Source organism: Engraulis encrasicolus, chromosome 16 (assembly GCF_034702125.1).
Source record: "Engraulis encrasicolus isolate BLACKSEA-1 chromosome 16, IST_EnEncr_1.0, whole genome shotgun sequence".
NCBI lineage: Eukaryota > Metazoa > Chordata > Actinopteri > Clupeiformes > Engraulidae > Engraulis > Engraulis encrasicolus.
Genome location: NC_085872.1, coordinates 15,140,188 through 15,166,832, shown reverse-complemented (window position 1 = coordinate 15,166,832; position 26,645 = coordinate 15,140,188). Strand labels below are relative to the sequence as shown.

The 26,645-nt window shown below is 40.1% G+C and overlaps 2 protein-coding genes across 2 annotated transcripts; both read left to right on the top strand.

The window, feature by feature from the left end:
- Nucleotides 1-1,642: 1,642 nt before the first annotated feature.
- On the top strand, nucleotides 1,643-5,518 carry zgc:110269 (probable flap endonuclease 1 homolog). The gene is made up of 11 exons (XM_063218810.1): nucleotides 1,643-1,921; nucleotides 2,250-2,322; nucleotides 2,653-2,755; nucleotides 2,904-2,958; nucleotides 3,120-3,181; nucleotides 3,306-3,442; nucleotides 3,585-3,645; nucleotides 3,729-3,860; nucleotides 4,080-4,225; nucleotides 4,398-4,536; nucleotides 4,652-5,518. Exons 1-11 carry the CDS (start codon nucleotides 1,840-1,842, stop codon nucleotides 4,700-4,702), a joined length of 1,041 nt encoding a protein of 346 aa, XP_063074880.1. The 5' UTR covers nucleotides 1,643-1,839; the 3' UTR covers nucleotides 4,703-5,518.
- Nucleotides 5,519-6,012: 494 nt separating this feature from the next.
- On the top strand, nucleotides 6,013-26,315 carry agfg1b (ArfGAP with FG repeats 1b). Its single transcript, XM_063218807.1, has 12 exons — nucleotides 6,013-6,297; nucleotides 6,829-6,922; nucleotides 7,073-7,188; nucleotides 7,278-7,416; nucleotides 9,567-9,714; nucleotides 10,011-10,139; nucleotides 11,261-11,405; nucleotides 14,352-14,431; nucleotides 15,434-15,529; nucleotides 17,471-17,623; nucleotides 22,129-22,223; nucleotides 25,400-26,315. Exons 1-12 carry the CDS (start codon nucleotides 6,131-6,133, stop codon nucleotides 25,457-25,459), a joined length of 1,422 nt encoding a protein of 473 aa, XP_063074877.1. The 5' UTR covers nucleotides 6,013-6,130; the 3' UTR covers nucleotides 25,460-26,315.
- The last annotated feature ends 330 nt before the right edge of the window (nucleotides 26,316-26,645 follow it).

The following is a 26,645-nucleotide window of genomic DNA, read 5'->3' as shown; positions in this document are numbered from 1 at the left end:
GGGTTTCTACAGATGTATCATTGGCACTACAGATGTAAGTAAGGACCAAAGACTAAAACCACATTTCACACACATGGACTGTCTGACTGTTCATAACAATCTCTTGTTCCCCCTGATCTCCTTCCATCCTCCGGTTGTTGTGTAATAATTGATACAGTGCAATGTGTTGAGCTGAATTCTTGCCGTACTACAGAACAAAGGCCAGCCTTGTAATGAATGGTTATAATTGTCACAGAGTGGCCATCTCAGCTGAAATATGTACATTAAGCAAGACAATCTATGCAATAACTTTGGATGACTGAAGTGCAATACCAGCCTGAGTATGTCCTTTGTGTATATATTCACACACACACACACACACACACACACACACACACAAACACACACACACACACACACACACACACACACACACACACACACACACAATGCCACTCCCTTATCTGCACACTCTATTCTATTCTATTCTATTCTATTCTATTCTATTCTATATATTATTCACATCAGTCTGCCTCTTGATCCCCTTTATAGGCCTAGATATACAGTGATCTGAGCACAGCAATTAAAAACATGAAGTAAAACCATTGTACAAAGGATAATATTAGAAAATATTCGATTTAGGGACTTTCAGACTCTTGTGTGCATTTATTTTTTATGGGTGTGGAAACATTGTGTGGTGGTTTGAGGTGGGAACATTTTTCATGGTATAATGCATTGAAAGTGTAATTGAAATAGGGAGAGATTTAAATACAAATGGTCAATTTATGGAAAAGGTAATCTCCTGTTGCGAACATGAATTCAGTTTACACTGAAATAATTTCCTTTGATATCTATCTTAAATCTGAGTATGGAAATTAATTCTCCTTGTATGAAAACCTGATCCTACATAATGTACTCAAGAGTTTACCTTGTGTAATCAAAGAAATGTACACTGCATGGACGGCAGCCATATTGGATTTCTTCATTTTCATGTAGGCCTACTATGGGAATTAAAGGCATTAAGCACCCTTCAAACCCCCTGAAAATGTTGTATATCAAACATGAACACTATCAAAGACAATATGTCCTTAAAGCAAAAATATGGGCAGTGAGAAGTGCAGTATTTTGGGGTCAAAAATTTGTGTTTTTTTTGTGGTGTCATCCCATGTTCTACTGCCCATAACTAAAGAATGGAAAAAGGTAGACACAAACTTCTTTTTTCAGGTGAAAGTAGACAGTTCAGTGCAGTTTTCTGTAGTATTTGTATTCACAGAGACAAAGACCATTTTTTTCTGTGGATCTTGAAAGATTAGTAAAAATGTTAAAAATCGTTGACAATATGAGGCTCTCTGCTTTTAAAATGGCTGCCAGCTAATGACATAAGCATTTTCCTCCAATCTGAGCTTAAATCTGATGACATAATGGCTTTCCCCATGTCTGAAAACATAAAAATAAGTGCTATTTTCAAATTCATACCTTATTTAGTCCAAAAGAAAAGTGACTGCAGGATTTTAACACGGTGGCGGCGGCAATATTGGATTTTGCCCGTTTTGAGGCATTTCGGTACATTTTTGCGTCCGGCATACGGCAGATTTGGATTCAGCACCCTTGAATACCCCTAAATCAGTTGTATGCCGAAAATTAACATGATTTGCCTTCAGGACCTTAAATAAGCACCTTTTCAGAAATCCTGCCTAGACTAGTAAGAAATGTGTTCTTAGCATCCTCTGGTTCGATCGCTTGACGCCCTTTTGGTGGCGCTATTCTTCAATTTCCGGTGTTTTTTCCTTGCATGGACGGCGTGTGACGGCAGTGTTTGACGCTGATCCACCTCTTTTGATAACTTGTAAACATAATAGAATGGGCATAACAAAGCTGGCAGATCTCATTCGAAGTGATGCACCCAGAGCAATATCTCACAAAGACATTAGCGACTACACAGGTTTGTTCCATAATCCATCAATAACTTAGCGTTTCATAAAAGTGAATGCTTGTAAGCGGTCCGTCCGGTTATGGTTTGCCTCATAAGGTCCGATGTATGCCCCTTGTTCGTTTTGGCATTTCTTGATATTGATTTCTTTATTATTATTTTAGATATTCTGATTGTTTGAATTCGCTAGTTTACTTCCCTAGCTGAGATGCTATGTTTTCGGTTCATTGTTGCCTACAAGTGTTGTTCTTAGATTGTGGAGCAATTTTGTAGAAATTTGTTTCTTTAAGATTTTTAAGATAGTATATCTACATCTAACCAGCCATCTGTCATGTTACAGGCAAGGTTATCGCTTTGGATACGTCCATTGTTTTGAATCAGTTCCGTACTGCACTCCCTTCACTACATTTGAGGTAAGTAATCTACTACAGAAGATCCGGTTTCATGGCAGTCGAGTTATGGGAAAATAAAAGTCAAGTTGTTTATTTTATCTTTGAGGAATGGAACCGATTGTTTAGAAATGTTGCTGCAGATGATAAAATGGTCGGGACAATACTAAAGCATTAATTCATTTATCACAATGATATTACCTGGGAGTCAGTCCCTATTTACTCCTGAACTCAAGCACATTGTGGTAGCCCTCATCCATCTTTTGAGATGAACTTAATGGGGGATAGGCTATTAATTCAGGAATGTGCAGATTAATTTTACACCATGTTTTTCTATGTGTTTCATTACCACAGCCCACTGACTGGCTTGTTCTTTCGAACTCTTACGTTCCTGGAGCATGATATTAAACCAGTGTACGTAATGGAAGGGAGACCCCCTGAACAAAAAAGAGCTGTGGTAAGACTGCCAAACTATTTAATAATATGGCCTGTAATGACTCAGAGCTGTTACTGATATTCACATGCTATCCACCTGTTTTTCATAATACATTTGAAATGAACTTAAGTGAAATTAACTTGTTTAATTAATTGCTTAACTTGTGCAGTTGGAAAGAAGAGCCCAGAATGAAGGCAGGACATTCTATCCGCACACTAATGGAGGTTAGTGACATGGAATTAAAGAACACTCTTTCCCTTGTTTCAGGGATCTTAACCATATTATTTTGTAGGGACAACATGTAAATCTGGCTATTAAGGCAGTAATTGTGATCTGACCAATACAGACTTTCAGTAGCCTATCCCCTTTCATGCTGTTTTCACAGTTTCATCTAAGACACAAGATTATATGCAACTCCTTAAACTCATGGGTGTACCTGTTCTCATGGTCAGTATCCAGTGTTGTGGCGTATTTCTATGCATTGTATGTAATTATTTAAGCTTAATGTAATAAATCGTTTTAGTTGAAATTTCAAGACGCATAACTTCTATCATCTATGTACTGAACGCAGGCCCCAGGAGATGCAGAGGCGTTCTGTGCACATCTTGTAAAGAGTGGGAAAGTGGATGCTGTGGCATCGGAGGACATGGACACACTAGCCTTTGGGGGGTCTGTTCTCCTTCGTCAATTAAATGCTAAGAAAGACGGGTATGTATTGAATGTTATAATACAACTGTACACTGTACATTACAATAATATGGATTTTGTAGTACTGGGAATACTTAAGATTTAAAGAATTTGCAAAGATGTGCTTTTTGTCGTTTTATGTTATCCATGGATTGTTTTATAGTGATGTCATCGAATACTCCTTGTCCAAGATATTAGAAGCTCTACAACTTAGCCAGGAAGAGGTGAGATGGAAATTCATCATTAAAAATGTTATTTGGCTTTAAAAAAATAGTTTACTTAAATATACATCCTTTACCATTGACAGTTTGTTGACTTGTGCATCCTGTTGGGATGTGACTACTGTGAGAAGATTGGGGGCCTTGGGCCCAGGCGAGCTTTATCACTAATCCAAAAACATCGGACCATTGAATGTGTGGCGAAGAATGTGAATAGAAAGGTACTGTACTAAACTGGTGATTTCATTCTGATCTTTTCATAAAATGAATACTAGGTTAAAGATTGCAATGCTTGCAGTGAAGCAGTGTTACTGGTGAACATTACGCTGCATTACCAAAAAAAAAGTCAGTCGTCACCTGTTCTCGGTGAACAACAGCTTTAAGCTTCATCAGTATCCCTTCTGCTGTCATGGTTATACCGCCTTCAATCTGCTCCTTAGACGCATCCTATCCCCCACTTCTGGAATTATCAAGAAGCCCGGGGCCTCTTCCTTGACAGCCTGCTGGATCAAACACCACAGTTGGTCTGGAATGAACCTGATGAGGAGGGCTTGGTACGGTTCCTGTGCCAGGAGAAACATATTAAGTAAGGTGTTAAATGTTCATTGTATGTCAAAATATTACATTCACAAAATGTATCCAATGTTTTAGCAAAGATCATGCATTTCCATTGAGTGTGTACACCCTGTTATACATTTTCTTCATTGGTAACATTAAAATCAACAATTCTCTCTTCCTTATCTATGTCATGCTGCCAGAGAGCAAAGAGTCCGTAGTCGGATGGAGAAGTTTCGAAAGTCTCTTGAGGAGAAACGAACTACAAGAGAGGAAACCAAAGCAGAGACATGCAGACAGACACGAATGGAAGACTTCTTCCGTGTGACACGGAAGCGCAAGGTAAAGTAAAGTTAAATTGCATAAGTGGCTGGTTATGATGCCTTGTTTGAAATGACTAATGCATGCCGTGAACCCCTAGTAAAATTGCAGCTGAAACTGTTTTTCTTTCTTTCAGCCAGTGGAACCTGTGATGACCAGCACAGGAAAACAAGCGAGGAGGACATAGTAACACATTCTTCTTGTGTTGAGCAAACAAAGATTATATTTTTAAGTGTTATGTTTTATGGACAGATCATGTGCAAGTATACATTTGTGTTTTCATACCTGTTGTTATACCTATTGTAAAGTAGGTTAAGAAAAAAAGTTTTGTCCAATCCAAGAAAATCTGCCATCCAACTAACGTTTGCCGTTTTTTTTTAAATTAATATTTGTTTACACTATCTTAAAGTGGATGGTAGTCCATATTTTTTCCATAGAAGAATGTTCTCTTTCATATTTTAATGCATCACAAACACATCAAGGAGTTCCTTATTTATCCTATGATTATGACGCCCAGATGTTTGTCAAAGTCTATAACAAAAATCTTTTGTTTTGCTGCAAATGCCCTGAGTGTGCTTTGATCAAGCCAAAGTAGATACATGTATACAAGGCACAGTAATTCTCATCAGCCTATCATGTGTTTTATTTGCCTACACACTGCATTTCCATTAAACGAAAACAACTGTGCTCCACCGTTTTAACTGGACATTTTCTTGAGTTTTAGGAAAGCCTGTTGGTGTGATTATAAAAGCAGTAGACAGGAAAAGGTCTAAGAAGTTGACAAAATGAGGATATGATACAGAATTGCATGTCTGTAAAATTTCTTTCCGAAAATGTTTAAATGATCATGATGTGTACATGCGTAATATTTGTTAAGACATCGATCCATTGCTTTTGACTGTTTTGGACAGTTCAGCTTCATATCTGTTACTGAAGGTCTTTGATTTCTGGCCTTTTTTATTAACATTGAAATAAGTTAATAAAAGTTTTGTTCACAACTGGACTAACCATGACTTTTGTGTAATATTAAGCATTTTGTGATATTTTTCAAATAAAGTAAAATATTTGGATTTCTCCTCTTTTATCATTGCAGCTTTTGTTTACACCTCACAGGAGTAGAAAACAGTAGGCTAAAGGTTTTTTTTTTTTTAAATACACTGTAAATGACATGTAGGCCTACGACTTACCACCTCACACAATTTCATCACTATTTCCATTCCATGACTTTTTAAATTTGACCACCAGTAGGCGTAAGTGGACGCCTATGGACATGAATGATAGGTATATATCATATTATTATTATTTTAAAACGTTTATCATTTTAAAAAATAATATGTATTACTATCATTACACGTTTCATGTTTTCCGTGAAATAAGTGATTCATCCAATACAACACAGTTGAAATGCATGTAGTAAATGACTTTTATTTTATCACATATCAGTGGCGACCATATTGAAAATTCCAGTTGTATCGCTGACTTCACGACGGTGTCCCCTGAAAGATCCCTGTGGATGCTGTGAGGAGGACTGATGTTTGGTCCTTCAGTGCATTAAATACACAAAGTTATCTTGTTGCATCGTTCCCTACCGCGACGGCCAGCGCTCGAATCGGTCATGGCTGCGAGTGCGAAAAGAAAACAGGAGGAGAAGCATTTAAAGATGCTCCGGGAGATGACTAGTTTGCCTGCCAATAGAAAATGCTCTGATTGCGACCAGCGCGGCCCGACCTACGCTAACATGACAGTGGGATCGTTCGTTTGTACCACCTGTTCTGGTATTCTGTAAGTTATAAGCAAGTCGATTGTTATCTTGCAGCATTGTTAATCTGAGACGCTTGTATTAAACTAATGGGCATCTCTGTATTGAAAACAGCTCTACTAGCTTCGTTAGCCAGTCATAACGCGTCCCTCATCCTTTTCACCTAGTCATAGCTGGAGGAAAAACATCACCTTCCCAACCATTTCCAATAGGTCAGGATCACGTTGCGGTTGATGCACATTATTTTCCTTAAGTATGTCTCTTGGTGCAAATTAATAAAATAGGTAACTCTAATGTAATGAAGGAGCTGTAACCACTAGTGCCCGATAAGCCTTTGCATTTACTTTCCCCATAGCGGGTTGTAAGAAGAGTTATTCTGCTAGTTAAAGTTCAGCTGAAATCGTGCTATATTGACTTTGTTCAAGAAGACGACTTGAAAACCACCACTTACACAGGTCTGGAATGCCAGAACATCCTACAGATACTTTTCCATCAATGACGTGCTTTCTGAAATCCAATTTCTGTATCGCTTGTTCTGTCTCTCTCCCCCCCAGGCGTGGTCTCAATCCTCCCCATCGCGTGAAGTCCATCTCAATGACGACCTTCACACAACAGGAAATCGATTTTTTACAGAAACACAACAATGAGGTATGACATCAGTAGGCTAAGGTGCAGACTGCTGAGCATGTCATATGTGCCAGTTCCTAAGCAATTTTCCATTGCACCATGGTGTAAGCAATATGTAAAGTTGGGGCTACTTTGTGTGTTGATGCTGATGCTGTTGATGCCATGTTCCAGGTTTGTAAACACATTTGGCTGGGGCTCTTCGATGACAGAAGCTCTGTTGTACCAGACTTCCGTGAACCACAGAAAGTCAAGGAGTTCCTCCAAGAAAAATATGAAAAGAAAAGATGGTGAGCTTTGCAAAAATTGTTACGATCACACTGAATAGTTGTTATAGTCTATTGCAACCATTTAATCAAACTGTCTGTCTTCCTTCCAGGTATGTCCCACCAGAACAGGCCAAAGTGATCGCCACCGTCCAGGCCTCCATCTCGGGGTCATCAGCCAGTAGTACAAGCAGTACTCCAGAGGTGCAGCCTCTCAAAACTCTGCACCTGAGTAAAACTCCATCCACTCAGGTATGGGCCACAGGGTCTGCTCCTTTAACACACTGTTATTGATGATGTGCATGTCAATTACAAGGCATGTAGAGGGTACATGCACCTTGGCGCAAAATCAGTATCATCTTACAATTTCACAATAGTATCTATACAGTCATGGCAGTCATGGGTAAGCGGTTAAGGCGTCAGACTTGTAGCCCAAAGGTTGCCGGTTCGACTCCCGAGCCGCCAGGTTGGTGGGGGGAGTAATTATATCCCCGAAACGCGGAGCGTCGGGGATGTAATGGTTTTGCGTGCACCGCGTCCGCTGCCGCCGCGTAAGGTCTTTCGTGTTAACGCGATAACTTTTGAACGGATGTTTGGATTTGTCCCAGATTTGGTGTGTGAATGCTCTAGGGCAGGTTCATGAACTGATTCGAGTTTGGAGGTCAACAATTTCAAGATGGCCGAATTCAAGATGGCCGAATTTTTGTTTGGCCCATTACTTCTGACCGGGTGGATGGATTTGTCCCAGATTTGGTGTGTGAATGCTCTAGGGTGGGTTCATGAACTGATTACAGTTTGGAGGTTAACACTTTCAAGATGGCCGAATTCAAGATGGCCGAATTTTTCTTTGGTCCATAACTTCTGACCGGGTGGATGGATTTGTCCCAGATTTGGTGTGTGAATGTTCTAGGGTAGGTTCATGAATTGATTCGAGTTTGGAGGTCAACAATTTCAAGATGGCCGAATTCAAGATGGCCGAATTTTTGTTTGGCCCATTACTTCTGACCGGGTGGATGGATTTGTCCCAGATTTGGTGTGTGAATGCTCTAGGGTGGGTTCATGAACTGATTACAGTTTGGAGGTTAACACTTTCAAGATGGCCGAATTCAAGATGGCCGAATTTTTCTTTGGTCCATAACTTCTGACCGGGTGGATGGATTTGTCCCAGATTTGGTGTGTGAATGTTCTAGGGTAGGTTCATGAACTGATTCGAGTTTGGAGGTCAACAATTTCAAGATGGCCGAATTCAAGATGGCCGATTTTTTGTTTGGCCCATTACTTCTGACCGGGTGGATGGATTTGTCCCAGATTTGGTGTGTGAATGCTGCAGGGTAGGTTCATGAACTGATTCGAGTTTGGAGGTCAACACTTTCAAAATGGTGGAATTTTTATTTGGCCCATAACTTCTGACTGGGTGGATTGATTTGCCCAGTAACTCCTTAATTTAATGGTTCACCATTTCAGTGAATCTACCATATCAGGTAGGCCTACAGTGTAATAACCAGTGTAACAATATTTAATACCAAGTAATACTAGTGTAATACCAGTGTAAAAATAGGCAATACCAGGTACAGTGTAATAACCAGTGTAACAATATGTAATACCATGTAATACTAGTGTAATACCAGTGTACAAATATGCAGTACCATGTAATACCACTTAGGCCTACACACAAATAGCCTACATGATATAAGTACAAAATTGGTACATGGTGTCACACTGGTATGACGTGGTATTAAATATTGTTACACTGGTTATTACACTGTACCTAATGTGGTATATCCACTGTAATAGTGAACCATTAAAACAGTGTTACCATTTGCCCCATTTTTTCCTTCATTTTCACAATAGTCATTTGGTTTTTAAGCCTATGCACGTCGTTGATCTATGTATAGATATTAAATATATTTATTTTATATTTTGTATTTATCATAAACGTTCATGAAAAGGTGGACGGGAGTGGTAGGAATGATTGGGGACTGGAAGCGTCGCGTTTCGGGGATATACCTTAAGCAGTCGAAGGCGACTGCACAGGCAGTCTAGTTAACCAGTGCTCTCCCCCATCCTCCTCCATGACTGAGGTACCCTGAGCATGGTACCGTCCCGCCGCACTGCTCCCTTGGGGCGCCATTGGGGGCTGCCCCCTTGCACGGGTGAGGCATAAATGCAATTTTGTTCTGTGCAGCTAACTCTTGTGTGCTGTCGAGTGCTGTGTCACAATGACAATGGGAGTTGGAGTTTCCCAGTCGGGCTTTCACTTCACTTCACTTCACTTCACTATACATTTTGCAAAGGAAAATGCAATCAATGCACAGGTATTGCTTGTATGCATATGCTGAGTCAGTGCACTGCTCATAATTGGTGTTGTTTTTTAAAAAAGACTTTGTCGCTCTGCCCCTCAGTCCCCTGCGATCAGCCGTGCTCCGCCTCAGTCAGAGAAAAAGTTTGACCTCCTTTCTGACCTTGGTGGAGACATATTTGCAGCTCCTCCCTCCCAGACGGCTGGCTCCACCAACTTTGCCAACTTTGCACATTTCACTCGGTCCTCAGGTATTGTGTTCTCTATGTCCTGTATCAGCCATGGTTTTCTGTTTGTTATATTTTCCATAATGCAGTACATTATTTGTTCGTCAATTTCATTCTTTTGGTTGAAAGTAGTACTGTTTTTTCTTGGTATTCATCAATACACCAATATGTGCTTGCCTTGTCCACTTGCATGAATGCACACACATGAACATGCACTGACAATCATATGTCTGTCTGTTAAGTTTCAGTTTTTTGTGTGTTGTTTTTTCTCATTTTTTTGTCCATCCTGTTCTCATCTGTGGTCTTCTGTCTCATGTTAGTTACTACTGCAGCGCAAAGTAACTCAAACACAGACTTTGCCAATTTTGACTCATTTGGGAATTCCAGTGGGTCGACGTCGTCGCAATTTGGTACCTCACCCCAATCCCAGCCTTTTCCCTCTCCTGCAGGTATTACCATTTGCATAAAATAATGATATCAGCAACCATTTTCACCTTGGCACTTTTATTGTTTACTCTATTATCTTCTAAATGCATTCCTCATCTGTTCTGTTTGTAGATGTTTGCTGCTCTTGGGTTGAGGCATGCACTGCTCCTACCAATGCTGTGCACTTATTCTTGTCCTTGAATTAATGAAAGCATTCTCTTTATTTAATGTACCCATATTATCTCATGACAAGGTTATGTCAGGCTAGTGTTTTTCATTTTGGTTGCAGGATATGTTATTAACCCCTTGAGAACCATTCAGAAAATGTAACAGTATTGTCAATGTTGTTGAATGTAAATGCGTACATGAATGATGCTTCAGCTGGTCTTAAAAGTAAATACACAGAGATGAGTTTCCTGGTCTCAATGGGCTAATAAGATATTTAAACATGACAACGTTTTCTGTTTCTATTTGTGAGATGTAGTCAGAAAATGCAACAGAGTAGCTGACTGACTTGGTGTTCTGTACAGCTAGTATGATGTCACAAGTCATGTAGCAAGGCCTCAGATATGTTGAAATGGGGAAAGAATTGACATTAGCTCTTATGGGAGAAAAGCTTAATTCAGCTAGCAAACGGCATCAAATAGCACAGGCCTCCTGTGGTAACCACACTGTATCTGTAGTCTTGCTCTCTCCCTCCCTATGCTATATCAAAGCTGACAAACCAGTACCGTGGCAGTAAGCCATACGCTTTGCCCTAAGCATTTCCGTTTACAATGTTGTCAATGGAGGAGTTCTGCTTTTGTTTTCCCCCAAATTAATGCTGCTGCCGCCTGGTACATGAGAAATGCTGGACATCCAATTTGTACTAATATGTACTGGATTATGTATTATGTCATCATAATATCAATGTAATTAAATATCAATAAAAAAAGAATAAGTGAGATCCACATCCCTCATAGAGCACACTGGCTGGAAAAAAGTTTTGATAGAGGTCAAGACTCAAGAGTCTTATGCGTTGTGTGCAGTGCACAGGTGAACAGTACCAGTACTATGTAAACAGTTGTACTCCCACTTTGTAAATATGTCATGCTTTGTTCACGGCCTGCCTTCACTATGCTGTATTTTGCTTCTCTCTCTGCAGGAGGAGGGATGCCTGTGCCCTCTCTCTCCAGCATGGCCCCAGCGCACACACCCCCAAACACGGCAGCAGGGGATCGGTATGCTGCCCTGGCAGAGCTGGATAGCGCCCTCAGCTCATCTGCCCCCACTGGGACTGCTGTTCCAGGGTAAGGGGGAGACAGAGCAGTGGTGGTGCTTCAAGTTGTCACCCTTAAAAAGGTGCACTGTGTAAGATTTGTAGTTGTTTATTTCCTGAATTCATACCACCCATTCACTGTTACTTTTTTCGTGAATACTTACTACCACCATCTAATTCTAAGTATTCATTATGACTGGGAAAATTGCACTTTTCATACTACATGAAAAGGGGGATCTTGTCCATGGTCCACCACTTTGAATTTCCAGAAATAGCTGCAAAAATGACTGTTCTTGGGCCATACTAGAAAATATTAGTTTATTACTTTCATGAGAAGATCAAATTTCGCAATAGGCAACCCAGTTTCAATGAGCAGCATAATTGCAGTACCTTTTTTAACCATTTCCTGCACAGTGCACCTTTAAGATTATCAGGTAAGTTAGAAGGATGTCCTAGGCATCTTGTTGTTTTCTCGTTAAAAGCATTTAATTATATAGCTAGTTTATATAAATAATAATAAATTATCTTAGAACAGTTTTAACTAGAAATGCACTCTGAGAGTGCAGACCTCCGCCAATGAAGCTGTTTGTTAGAGCATTTCACTATGTTGCACCCGATTTTCATTTTAAGTCTTTCTGCCTTCTTTTTGTGGTTAGAAACTGAAATGTCAACATTTACCCTGTCCCGCAATTCAATTTGCGGTCACTAGGGACGTCTAGATTTGTAGGCTAGCAATGATGAAGGGAGGATCTGGGGGAAAAATCCAGAAAAAAAATGCTGGTTCCGGTTCGTCATCCGGATCACCACCAACATGTAATCATTTGTTCCTTTGGGCATTTCCAACAACTCCACAATGGTTCAGCCAAATCCGTTCATAAGTTTTTGAGTTATCCTGCTGACAGACAGACAGACAAACCAACACGACCGAAAACATAACCTCCTTAGCGGAAGTAATTAAAAAAAGATAAAGAGTTGCTTTCTTACTTGAGTTTGATTTTAACCCAAACACCTTCACACTGCTAGATAAACTTCACTAGCTTGACAGGCCAGCCCATTCACTTCGAATTACTTTGTAATTCACAACTGGTCTGATACACTTCTCTGAGGAGGGCTTTGTCGTCCTCCAGGCGGCCGGCTGATAAACGAACGCACTTGGCCGCATAGTAACATACAGTCCCAGGAAAAAGTTTGTACACCCTTTGAAATTTCTTACATTTCTGTCAAAATTGATCATAAACATGGTCTGATCTTCCCGGAAATCTCAAGAAGGAACAATCAGAGTCTGCTTTAATTAATTCCACCCAAACATTTACATGTTATCATATTTTTATTGGTCATAAGGCCATAACATTCACAGGAGAGCAGGGCATAAGTAAGTACACCCTTGCATTAAGTAGGTTTTAACCCTCAGTTAGTTGCAATATCATCAACCAGACTTGTCCTGTAGTTGCAGATCAGATTAACAAAACAATCTGTTTGTATCTTGCCTCTCCTTTAGAGAACTGCCTCTCATCAGCAAGGTTTGTGGGATGTCTGGAGTGCATAGCTTCCTTGACTTCGTGCCATATAATCTCAATTTTTTTTTGTCAGGGCTTTGACAGGGCTATTCCAGAATGTGTATTTCATTATTATGAAGCCATTTTAAAGTCGATTTGCTTCTAAAGTATGGGTTGTTGTCACTTTTCAGGACCCATACTCTTGTGTGCTTCAACTGTGTGACAGACTTCCTCACGTTTATTCTGTAAAATATCACAATAAACTTGAGTTCATTGTTCCATTGATAATAGCAAACTGTCAAGGGCCTGAGGCAGCAAGGTAGCCGCATATAATGATGCTCCCGCCACCATACTCAGAAGAGGAGATGTAACCAAGAATAGCTAAAAATGGGATTCATTCTGCCAATCTAAAATTAATGGGGTTTCTGTCCAAAAAAATATTGCTGCACCTTTGAGGTTTGCGAAAAAAATATTTATATGCTTCATAGAATTACGGCAAAATATTCTGTAGACCAACGTTGAAACCAAAGTTGAATTATTCAGGGGAACACACAATGTCATGTTTGGAGGAGAACTGGAGAACCACACCTTCACCAAAACATCATCTCCAACTTTGAGTATGGTGGCGGGAGCATCATTATATGCGGCTACCTTGCTGCCTCAGGCCCTTTTCAGTTTGCTATTATCAGTGGAACAATGAACTCAGAAGTTTATCGAGATATTTTACAGAAAAAAGTGAGGTAGTCTGTCACACAGTTGAAGCACACAAGAGGATGGGTGCTGAAATGTGACAACAACCCATACTTTAGAAGCAAGTCGACCTAAGAATGGCTTCATAACAATGAAATACACATTCTGGAATAGCCCAGTCAAAGCCCTGACAAAAAAACAATTGAGATTATATGGCAGGAATTCAAGAAAGCTATGCACTCCAGACATCCCACAAACCTTGCTGACAAGAGGCAATTTTCTAAAGAAGAGGGAGACCAGATACATCCAGATTGTTTTGTTAATCTGATCTGCAACTACAGGAAACATCTGGTTGAGGTTATTGCTACTAACTTAGGGTTAAAACCTATTGAATGCAAGGGTGTACTTACTTATTCCTTGTTGTCCTGTGAATGTTTACATCTTATGGCCAATGAAAATATGAAAACTTGTAAATGTTTGGGTTGAATTAGTTAAAGCAGACTCTGGTTGTTCCTTCTTGTGATTTCCGGGAAGATTAGACCATGTTTTATGACCAATTTTGACAGAAATGTAAGAAATTTCAAAGGGTGTACAAACTTTTTCCTGGGACTGTATGTCATGATCGTCAACTGCCCCCTTGCACAAGTGCGGCATAAATGCAATTTTGTTGTGTGCAGTGTTCACGTGTGTGCTGTGGAGTGCTGTGTCACAATAACAATGGGAGTTGGAGTTTCCCAGTTGGGCTTTCACTTTCACTTCACTTCACTAAATTTACATTGTCTCTAATCCAGGGCCATGTTTGGAGCTGCACCAGGATCCACACCAGGGCCCCCTCAGCCAGCAGTACCCGTCATGCAGCAAGGGTATGGAGGTAAGAATCTTAACCCATTGATACCTGGTTTAGACTCGTCCTTCAGTTGGAGGACACACACTGTCAGCGGGAGGGTAGCGGCAGATCAAGCACCCAAACAGCCACCACGCCCCCTCTATTAGCGCTGAAAAGACCCCTTGCCGCGATCAACGTTTATCTCCACACACACACACACACACACACACACACACACACACACGAACACACCTGACAATATGTGTCCCCCAACTGAAGGAGAGAGGAGTCTTAATAGACCTTTAGCCTGGAGACACATACACACTGCATTCAGGCTCTTGAGATTTGAGGGGTTTTTATTTTTAAAATGTGGGTATGTTAAGAGCTGAATGAACACATTCTAATGTAAAATGAGGGTGCTAGCTTTTAAATGCAATTTATTTCATGTTTGTATTAGAGATGCACCGGATCCTGATTTTTAGGATCCTGCCGGATACCGGATCCACTGCTTAAGATCCTGCCGGATCCGGAACCGGATACCGGATCCTACGAAAGGGTTGAAACACATAGCCTACTCACACACGTGGGCCCTTTTTATCACGTTGGCTCAAACTATTTTGACTTAAAAGCCTCGGCTACCGGATCCTGGATCCTGGAACCGGATCCGGATAGTCTGAAAAACCCCTATTATCCTGCCGGATCCGGAACCGGATCTTGGATCCTGTACATCTCTAGTTTGTATACAGTATGTGCTTTGGAGGCTGAGATATTTAGGATTTAATAGGCAGAGGGCACCCTTTCCCAATAAGGGCTTAGGCTAAAATGGGTCAACAACCTATCCTTACTTGGGATGTTGGCATGATGCAGTGTATTTTTCTACATTGATGCAGCTTGTGTACGCTACTAGAATGCCAAGTTGGCTTATAAGGCGTGTTACACATGAAATCAGGCTGTAGGGAGTTACTGAAGTATTTCCTAACTTTTTAAGGTTGTGGCGTTCTAAGTTTATAGAAGCTTATACGTGTGAATATGTTTTTCCCATGTTAGCGGCTCCGTCTACAAACCCGTTTGTAGCTGCTGGTATGGCTCCTGAGCCCATGTCCACCAACCCCTTCCAGACCAACGGCAGAGCATCTGCCCCAGGTACAAACTGGTCATTGTGCCATTCTATTCCCCCAGTTACCACAGCTATTGTGTATTACAGTGGAAATGCATTCTTTGGTAACACTTTACTTGAAGTCCATTCTACAGTGCATTATGAGCGTATTTATAAGGAATTATACAGGGGTGATAGCAGTCCGGCGCCGCGCCGGAAATCCGGCGTAGCGTGGCTGTAGAAAAAAATAAAATAATAATTTCCCCAAAATTAATAAAATAATAAACTATCGCGTAGGCCTTCATTAATGTATGGTGAAAATAAATGAGCGCGCAACAGCCTGTTGTAAGAGACGCGAAAGGAACCCAAATGAGCAGCAGCCCATAATTGTATCATCCCGACATCTTACTGAAAAATGTAGCACGCGCTGGGCTACTTAATCCCTACTCTCGGGCAATTATCAATATCAGACTCTCATGAACTTCAAATACTTGGCTTGCGTTCATGTGGCCACCACGGTGTCACCTAGACATGCAGTGAATGTTCATCTTATCTTCACGCCCTGTGCTATTTTCATGTAGCTTAATTCGGTCCTGTCTTTGTTTTTGTTGCTTTCTGTTATCTTTTCAACTCGTACATTGTAATGGGCGTGTGTACACGCGAGTGATTTTCATGTATTTTAATTGACTACAACCCAATGCGAAAGTCGCGCAGTAGTCACACAGGCTATATATAGCCTACTGTCCTGTCCGTAATAACCACTGGTTCTGTCATCCGTGGAGTCGAAATATGCGATGTGAACGTGGGCCTGCATGTAGCCAATCATGCGCTTGTGCCCTAATAAATATCATGTACCGGTAATTAAAGGGCGTTTCCCTACAACGGAAAGGCAGGGGTTATAGCACAGCCCTTAAACAATCTGTGGTTATAGGTAGACCATGGGGCCACGAGTAGGCTATCTAAACGTATGTCCAGTAGCCTATACAAGTTATATGAGCAATGTCCCAATGAAAATGAAACTTATCAGCTTGCAGCAAATGTCATGTCATTTAAAAGTATTGCTCAATTAATTGGTAATCACCTCCTCTATTTTGGACAGAGTGTAGTTACTGTACTTTGGAGTAGTATTGCCTCCTACTGACCTGTCTTGGTATGGCTGCTACATATGTAGCTTTCAGTTAATTCAATGTGGTAAAATATGCACCATGTTTTCAGAAATGCATTCTGGTGTTGAAATGTTGCATTGGTTCAATACCCACCTCAATAACTTTAGTGCAACATCACAAGCCTAGAATGCATTTCTAACTGCATACGTTGGTATTCGTTTTTACAGCTAGAATTGAACGTGGTGGTCAGTTTCTTTCAGCCAAGTGCTGTAGCCTACCAACAGGGAAATGATCTGTGTTTTCGTGAATAACACTATAGAAATAATGCAAAAATGAAAACATTATCTTAAATGTTTGAATAATGTGTTTGAATAATAATAAGGCCTACATTACGTCTCATATGCAGTATGTCCCGTCGTCCCTTGGCCCCCCCTCCCCGACCAGGAAAAAAGTTCAGGCTCAGGATTTTTTTTCACTATCACCCCTGATTATAATGTGCATCATAATTAGTCACACAATGCATTATGGCTACACTCATAATCCTTCATGATGTATTATATCAACAGTTATAACTATACATCTAGCTTGTAATGCCTTATAATAAATATAAATAAATAACACCCTTATAAACATTCCTTATAAACACGTTCATAATGCACTATAGAATGGGCTTTAAGTAAAGTGTTACCCATTATTATTAGTGCTTATGACTGTCCTATTTAATGTATTTGTTCCAAACAAAGAAGGATTTTTTTTTTTTGTGCTGAAAAATATTTCTCAGAGGACATGTGTATTATATAAAATATAAAGACAGCACTGTGGGGAAAGAAATAAGAAGCTGTATAGACTTCAGTGTTGTTTATATCATTCTGAATGTCCCAGCCTCATTTGGATCAGGCTCGATGAGCATGCCGGCAGGCTTTGGGAACGCCAGCAGCTACTGCCTCCCCACCAGCTTCAGCGGCACCTTCCAGCAGCCCTTCCCAGGCCAGGCACCCTACGCTCAGCCCTCCGCATACCACCAGCAGCCCAACGGTGAGTTTCGTGATTGATTGCTTCACACAGATACAGTATACGTACAGTGCCCTCCATAATTATTGGCACCCCTGGTTGAGATGTGTTAAAAGCCTTAAAATAAATTCAGTGTTTATTGCAGAAGAATACTGTCACACTGAAAATTGTAGAAAAATGTAGCCTTCAACTCGAATGAATTGTAAGAAAATAAAAAAATCCCTGACTAAAAAATAATTATTTTTCATTAAATCACCTGTTCCACAATTATTGGCACCCTTAACAATTCCCAGGAAATAAATATAATTGAAGCATTTCTGTCATTTCTACAGTAGTTTACAGAGTTTACCAGAGTATGTAGGAACATTTAATTAGTAATTCATCACTTCCTGTTTCCCTGGGGTATAAATATGACGTGACACCGAGGCCATTTCTCTTATCCACTCTTAAACATGGGAAAGACAAAGGAACACAGCATACAAGTGAGGCAGATGTGCGTCGACCTTCACAGGTCAGGCAGAGGCTACAAGAAGATTGCCACTCAACTGCAGCTGCCCATATCCACTGTGAGAGGAATAATTAAGAAGTTCAAAACAACTGGAACAGTGGTAAACAAGCCTGGACGAGGACCCAAGTTTATTTTGCCACCACGCACAGTGAGGAGGATGGTAAGAGAAATCAAAAGATCTCCAAAGCTCACTGTTACAGAATTACAACAAATGGTAGCATCCTGGGGTCACAAAGTCTCCAAATCAACCATCAGGCGCTGTCTACACGCCAACAAGCTGTTTTGGAGGCATGCACAGAGAAAACCTTTCCTCACTCACAATCATAAACGCAAGCGTCTGGAGTTCGCCAAGCGGTATTGGGGCTTCAACTGGGACCGTGTGCTTTGGTCAGATGAGACCAAGATTGAGCTTTTTGGCAACAAACACTCTAAGTGGGTCTGGCGTACCACGAAAGATGCGCATGCTGAAAAGCACCTCATACCCACTGTGAAGTATGGGGGTGGGTCAGTGATGCTGTGGGGCTGTTTCGCTTCCAAAGGCCCTGGGAACCTTGTTAGGGTGCATGGCATCATGAATGCTTTGAAATACCAGGACATTTTAAATCAAAATCTGTTGCCCTCTGCCCGAAAGCTGAAGCTGGGTCGTCACTGGGTCTTTCAGCAAGACAATGACCCTAAACATATGGCAAAATCTACACAGAAATGGTTCACCAGACACAAAATCAAGCTCCTCCCATGGCCATCTCAGTCCCCTGACCTCAACCCCATTGAGAACCTGTGGGGTGAGCTGAAGAGGAGAGTACAGAGGAGAGGACCCAGGTCTCTGGATGATTTAGAGAGATTCTGCAAACAGGAATGGCTGAAGATCCCTCTTTCTGTCTTTTCCCATCTTGTGAAACATTATAGGAGAAGATTAGGTGCTGTTTTGTTGGCAAAAGGGGGTTGTACAAAATATTAACACCAGGGGTGCTAATAATTGTGACACACATTATTTGATGTCAAATAATTATTTCTTTATGTGGGATATTTTCCCCACTGAATAAATGCACTTGTATTGAAGGTTGGATTTTTCTCTTTTTTTCCATTAAGGTCCCATATTATTTAGAAAAAAAATAAAATAATTGGAAGCTAAAAAACACATCTCAACCAGGGGTGCCAATAATTATGGAGGGCACTGTACATCTGATAATTGGCTCATATGCAGTGTGTCATCATTCACTCCCCCTCCCTTGTTCTTCCAATGTCCTTCTAATGTTGGCTGATCGATCAGTTGTCTGGCAACTGGAGAGAAATTTCAATTAAATGGAAAGATTCGGATGGCAAGGCCAGTGTTAGGTCTTCCCCTTTCAAGCGCTTTTCTGGTTAAAGTTGGATTGAGTTTTTGAGGTAGTGATACAATGAAAAACTTGCTAATATTTGAATAGAGTACACATTCTGGCATAGCTGTGATATATATATATACAGTCCCAGGAAAAAGTTTGTACACCCTTTGAAATTTCTTACATTTCTGTCAAAATTGATCATAAAACATGGTCTGATCTTCCCGGAAATCTCAAGAACGAACAATCAGAGTCTGCTTTAATTAATTCCACCCAAACATTTACATGTTATCATATTTTTATTGGTCATAAGGCCATAACATTCACAGGAGAGCAGGGCATAAGTAAGTACACCCTTGCATTAAGTAGGTTTTAACCCTCAGTTAGTTGCAATATCATCAACCAGACTTGTCCTGTAGTTGCAGATCAGATTAACAAAACAATCTGGATGTATCTGGTCTCCCTCTTCTTTAGAAAATGCCTCTCGTCAGCAAGGTTTGTGGGATGTCTGGAGTGCATAGCTTTCTTGACTTCATGCCATATAATCTCAATTGTTTTTGTCAGGGCTTTGACTGGGCTATTTCAGAATGTGTATTTCATTATTATGAAGCCATTCTAAAGTCGATTTGCTTCTAAAGTATGGGTTGTTGTCACATTTCAGGACCCATACTCTTGTGTGCTTCAACTGTGTGACAGACTTCCTTCCTTTTTTTCTGTAAAATATCACAATACATTTGAGTTAATTGTTCCACTGATAATAGCAAACTGTCAATGACCTGAGACAGCAAGGAAGCTGCATATAATGATGCTCCCGCCACCATACTCAGAAGAGGAGATGTAACCAAGAATAGCTAAAAATGGGATTCATTCTGCCAATCTAAAATTAATGGGGTTTCTGACCAAAAAAATATTGCTGCACCTTTGAGGTTTGCGAAAAAGCATTTATATGCTTCATAGAATTACTGCAAAATATTCTGTAGACCAACGTTGAAACCAAAGTTGAATTGTTCAGGGGAACACACAATGTCATATTTGGAGGAGAACTGGAGAACCACACCATCACCAAAACATCATCTCCACCTTTGAGTATGGTGGCGGGAGCATCATTATATGCGGCTACCTTCCTGCCTCAGGCCCTTTTCAGTTAGCTATTATCAGTGGAACAATGAACTCAGAAGTTTATCGAGATATTTTACAAAAAAAAGTGAGATCTGTCTGTCACACAGTTGAAGCACACAAGAGTATGGGTGCTGAAGTGTGACAACAACCCATACTTTAGAAGCAAATCGACTTTAGAATGGCTTTATAATAATGAAATACACATTCTGGAATAGCCCAGTCAAAGCCCTGACAAAAAACAATTGAGATTATATGGCATGAAGTCAAGAAAGCTATGCACTCCAGACATCCCACAAACCTTATTGACGAGAGGCATTTTCTAAAGAAGAGGGAGACCAGATACATCCAGATTGTTTTGTTAATCTGATCTGCAACTACAGGAAACATCTGGTTGAGGTTATTGCGACTAACTTAGGGTTAAAACCTATTGAATGCTAGGGTGTACTTACTTATGCCTTGCTGTCCTGTGAATGTTTACATCTTATGGCCAATGAAAATATGATAACTTGTAAATGTTTGGGTTGAATTAGTTAAAGCAGACTCTGGTTGTTCCTTCTTGTGATTTCCGGGAAGATCAGACCATGTTTTATGACCAATTTTAACAGAAAGGTAAGAAATTTCAAAGGGTGTACAAACTTTTTCTTGGGACTGTATATATATATATATATATATACACACACACACACACGCACACACACACACAGTATATATAATATAAACATATATATATGTTATTGTTAATATGTTGGAAAGTGGACACCATGGACCGTGTTCTTCAGACAGCTATTTTCATCCAATTTTAACCTGAGTTTATGTTCCGGACCGTTTCACAATGCATGTGTCACCTGAGACACTCTACATCTGCATCTCATTTAGAGTTTTCTGGTTGAGACGATTTTTCACGTGTGCCAAAAAGAGTGTGCGCCAAGACGGTTACCGTAGTTATGGCAACCGGGGAATACAGCCTAAAAGTCAACATCTGTAGTGTGGGAGAACATGTGAAGATGTTATTTGAAAATGGTGTATCTCCGTTTTGTAGAACGTTGGGAAATTGACATTTTGTATTGGGCATTCCATTGCATTGCATTGCAAAATGCATCTTATATAGGTTGAAAAAGTATGTTCTCAAAATATTTGAATGGCAAGAATTCACACATAGGTGATAGGACATCTGAACAGTCATTTTCAATAATAAAATGCAAAAGTCAAAAATTGTGAATACTCTGGGTACACAAGCAGGTTTTTTGTGTGAGGCAGGCATGGGTGTCATTTAATAGAGGCTGTTGTCATTGTGAATCACATGTTCCACAAATCCTGCAATTTTTCCTCACGCTGTTAGTAACATGTCTACCAAAGCTAACATCATGACAAACCTAACTTCAACCTTGGCAACAGGCCTTAGACTAGTAGAGTAATGGATGTCCTCTTGAATCTGATTACATCACATAAACAGTCCAAAGAGTTACTGTCCAAAATGACATTCCGTCATGTTCCAAATCCGGTCTGTGCGAAAGAGCTGCAAGTTCTTTTAGACTGGTGAAAAATGTTGCCATGTATAATGATCTCTCTCTATTCCCCCTCAGGTGCTGGCTTCCCAGTCTATGGCCAGGCCAAACCTACGATGACCTCATACGGGCAAGGCATTGCTGCCCCTGGCATGTCCAACAATCCTTTTATGGTGAGCTTAATGACTAGAGGAAGACCATGCGGTTGTAGTACCGATAGTTGCTTTCAGGGGCCTATACTAAGCGGCAGGTTTAAGGCGTGCATACACTGCAATATTTTCCATCGTGGGTATTAAGCTCCGTCTCACATTGCACGAGGGAATTTAAATATTTAAAAGTTCACATCTCACGACTCATGTCCTCACACTATACGAGCCGACAGTCGATGCGAGAAGAATGCTCCCACTGTGCGACACGACAGGCACGTTTGCCGGGTCTGCAGAGGAGGAAACATGCGCACCTAAGGTGGAGATGAGGACACGCTCAAGAGCGAAATGCGCTGCCCTATCAATTTGTGCATGAGAAGTGTCAAATCGGGTCGTAGCACTGCTTTAACTGTGCGAGTTACTCACGAGGGACGACCAGGATTTCAAACCGTTGGATTTTCTTGCGACCCTACGACTGCACGATCGTGAGGTGAAATCGCTTGTCGTTACCCCATGTACACTACACGATGTGAGACTCACGATTGACCTGCGATTGAGCAAGAAAAAGTCGAGTGATTAACCAATTGTGGCAAACTCGGGTAAAAAGTCGCACAGTGTAACCCCGGGTTTTACAGGGTTTTCAGGACTCAAAAAAATAAAACTGTTCCCTGACACCGTTTTTCAACTTTTTTGGGTACATTGGAGGGAAGAGTTATTAAGTTTATTATTTTCTGTTCAGAAAATGTAAGGAACATGCATTTTTACCCCATTTTTACCCATAAAATGTCATTCAGTGTAATACGGTGTTTAACAGTTGGTAATGCCAAAAACATGTAGATGACGTTAAAAAACTGAAATAAGCTACATAACATAGTAAAGGGCTATATTTAAGGTCTTCATCAAACCTAACATTTTCTAGTAAAAGGCATTTGAAAATGTTTTTTGCAGTGTTTCTAGTCTTTCACCAAGTGCATTTTACCCATTTGGCTTTAAGAAGTTTTTCCACCGAAGAGAAAATCAGTTTAAAATACACAATTATTCATTTGTTGTATGCCCCCGCATGTGTTGTGCTAAACAAATAAGTTTCGTAAGAATTTGACTTTATTTTCACATAAAAATGTGCATTTCACATGACCACAACTATTACACTGAATGACGCCTTGGCAAAAAGCCTATATAAATAGCTACTTTTCATTGCTATCATATTGTTACCATCATACTAAAGTACTCAACGTCCTGAATGAGTGACAACAGAAATAAATGTTGTCAAATAATTGGTATTTTACTTAATATTGGGGCATTAAAACTTGTTTTGAAGAACTTCCAAGATCACAAGCTTAGAGGTAGGCTACTACTTAGGCCTAAAACAATAAAAAAAAGAAAATATTGTCTGTTAACCTGCATATTTCGGGGATTGCGACTTAGGGTATTCTGATAATTCATGTACAACTTCCAAAATCCCAGAATCGACCCAGTAATATGGTTGCTACATGGCAATAACAAGGTTATAATGGTAATAACAATAAAAGTCATAATTTCAAGTACAGTTAGCCACCTACATAAAACAACGACTTTGACCCACAATGTTTACTATGTCTATATAGAAAATATGCTTGTTTGGATGAATATCTGAGTATAAAAGTATTTTTTGACATTTCACTGAATGACATCTGTTTTTGTGGATGCTGTTACCACAAGATAAAAATACAGAATTTTCAACTATTGAAGAACAAGGCTCTCCCTTTGCATCATCACTCAAGGGGTCCCCAAGGGTCCTTTTGATGATGTCACATATTGTTGTGTGACTATCACTTTTTAATTTGATTTAAAAGCACCATATTCATCTTATTACACTGAATGACATCTAAGGAATTGAATATCCGGACAAAAGTCCCCAGATGATTTGAATATCAAAACAAAGTGGTAATGAAACGTGCTTTTAATACAATAACAAGAACACTTCTAGAATTATGCCCAGAGAGTGAAAAAATAATTTTGTTTGTCATTTTGCATAATTATTCAAGGATGTATTCGTGATTTTCAAGTTCGGACCATTACACTGAATGACATTTTTTCACTTTATGAGATTATTTCACACATAAATTGACAATTATTTTTCTTTAAATGTTACTGAAATGAGAAGCCAGACTATGCTGTTTATCAGCATAACATTCAAAATTCATTTAATTACCTTTTTGATAGTTAAATGAGTGCGGAACAAAAAAAATGCACGTCTCGTCTTTGACCCCTCCGGCTTTAGGGGTAAACCAGGTTAAGAGGTAAATCATCTAATAGAAGAGTCTGGAGTCCTCATTATCTTCAGATGATTTACTGTACGGTACCCCTTAACTTCACCTGGTTTACTCCTGAACCAGTTTCTTAGGGCATTTTCACACCTAGTCCTCCGAACACAGCCCTCTTTAAGTGGACCAGAAAGTGAACCGACAGCAACAGGACTCAGTTCTGTTTTTGTTCATATTGTGAGTGTATTACAAAAAAAAACGGCTGGTCTTTCTGGTCCTGTTAGGCTTTTATTGTGTTTCAGTCCTCTTTTTGATCACACCTGGTCCTCTAGAGCCCTCCTTAAAGGGACACTGTGTGAGATTTTTTGTTGTTTACTTCCAGAATTCATACTGCTCATTCACTAATGTTACCTTTTTCACGAATACTTACCACCAGCATCAAATTCTATGTATTCATTATGACTGGAAAAATTGCACTTTTCATACATGAAAAGGGGGATCTTCTCCATGGTCCGCCATTTTGAATTTCCAAAAATAGCCATTTTTAGCTGCAAAAATGACTGTACTTGGACCATACTAGAAAATATTTGTTTATTACTCAGTAAACTTTCATGTAAAGATGAAATTTGGCAATAGGCAGCCCAGTTTCAATGAGCATCATAGTTGCAGTACCTTTTTTGACCATATCCTGCACAGTGTCCCTTTCAGCGATTACACCTAGTCACAAGTGTAATTTGTCAGAACTCATAAGTGAACCGTACTGAGACCATGTCAATAAAGGTCTCTGTACGGTTCACTTTCAAGGGGCCTGGGTACACTTTGAAGCATTCACATATGCACAGAAAATGCTGAGTCACAGGTCTGAGTTCATTTAAATGGCTGAAGGGGACCAGGTGTGAAAACCCTATTAGTGTAGGCCCCAGGTGTAGGAGAATAAGTGCCTTTTGTTTGTGCTTCCAGGGAGGTGCTCCTGCAGGATCGTTCCCCACCGGAGGCTCCTCCACCAACCCCTTCCTGTGATGTTCACTACAGCACAAGCACATCATTATGTGACATGCACATGCACAAGCAAGCACATGCACACAAACACACACTTCCTGTGTCACTACATACTCAAAACACAGAGAGGCTAAATCCAAGGCAGTTCTTTAGATTCACAGCACTGAGTGTCTTATAGTTTAAAATGAAACGATGCCCTATGGAGAAAATTCAGAGAAAAGCCCCCTTTTCTTGTCTTTTGGAGAAGGAAAGATAAACACCCTTTGAAGCCACTGCCATATCATGAAGATATTCGTACCGGTATTTGTTATGTAGCTTCAAAACAAGTTACTTTATATGCTTAGACAGTAAGCTCCTACTGCTTATCAATATTACAGTACTTTTAAGCACACACTTTGTACAGAATAAGCTGCGCTCAGAAGTTACCATTACAAAAAAGGGTTAGAGGTGCTTTTGAAAGGGGTCGAAATGGTTCGACATAGGGAACCTTATTTCATTTTGTATACAAAAAATCACACTTAGTAAAAAGCCTTTCATATCAACCACCTGCTGCCTAAAATAGGTCAGAAAACGAATTGTGAATCCATCATCAGCTTCTCATCGTCATGGCACCATTAGACTAGTAACGATGGACCGCCAAATGCTCAGAACAAAGGATGAAGCTGAAGGAGGAGGAAACTGATTGGTCGCTTATAAACTGCTGACATACCTGAGCAACTTAAGGCAAACCTCACGTGGTTCCTGTAAGGTTAAGGCCTGTAACGCTGAAAGCATTTTAAGTGTACGAAGCGCACTGTATTGGACATTAAGGACATCAAGTCAGTATGTGTACATATATAAATATATGTATAAATATATTAAAAGATTTTTAACAATTTACCTGTCCTGGTGTATGTTATTCCATGTAACATTTACTTTCAGTTATAATGTAATTAATTTTGTCTGTGTACCAACAAGCCTAATGTTTTCGCTTTCCACACCAAGATATAGGAGAGGGCCAGGTTGCCCATTCTAAGATCAGCCTCTACATCACTGACATTATTATGATTGGGGGTTCTGCGTATGAAGGGATGCCGCTGAACATTTCTTGGGTGTAATGACAGAATTTCTGGCGTTTTTAGGTTGATTATGAACATATTAAAGGATAACTTCAGCCAATTTCGGCATGCAGTTGTAATGCTCACACCACCCTGGATTTGTCGTTACC

Bases quoted from the DNA above. Each gene is read 5' to 3' on its own strand.
- zgc:110269 (XM_063218810.1), top strand. From the start codon at position 1,840: ATGGGCATAACAAAGCTGGCAGATCTCATTCGAAGTGATGCACCCAGA. The intron at 3,861-4,079 runs GTACTGTACTAA...TCTGCTCCTTAG, and splicing joins CGAAGAATGTGAATAGAAAG to ACGCATCCTATCCCCCACTT. The intron at 4,537-4,651 runs GTAAAGTAAAGT...TCTTTCTTTCAG, and splicing joins GTGTGACACGGAAGCGCAAG to CCAGTGGAACCTGTGATGAC.
- agfg1b (XM_063218807.1), top strand. From the start codon at position 6,131: ATGGCTGCGAGTGCGAAAAGAAAACAGGAGGAGAAGCATTTAAAGATG. The intron at 6,298-6,828 runs GTAAGTTATAAG...TCTCCCCCCCAG, and splicing joins ACCACCTGTTCTGGTATTCT to GCGTGGTCTCAATCCTCCCC. The intron at 9,715-10,010 runs GTATTGTGTTCT...GTCTCATGTTAG, and splicing joins ACATTTCACTCGGTCCTCAG to TTACTACTGCAGCGCAAAGT.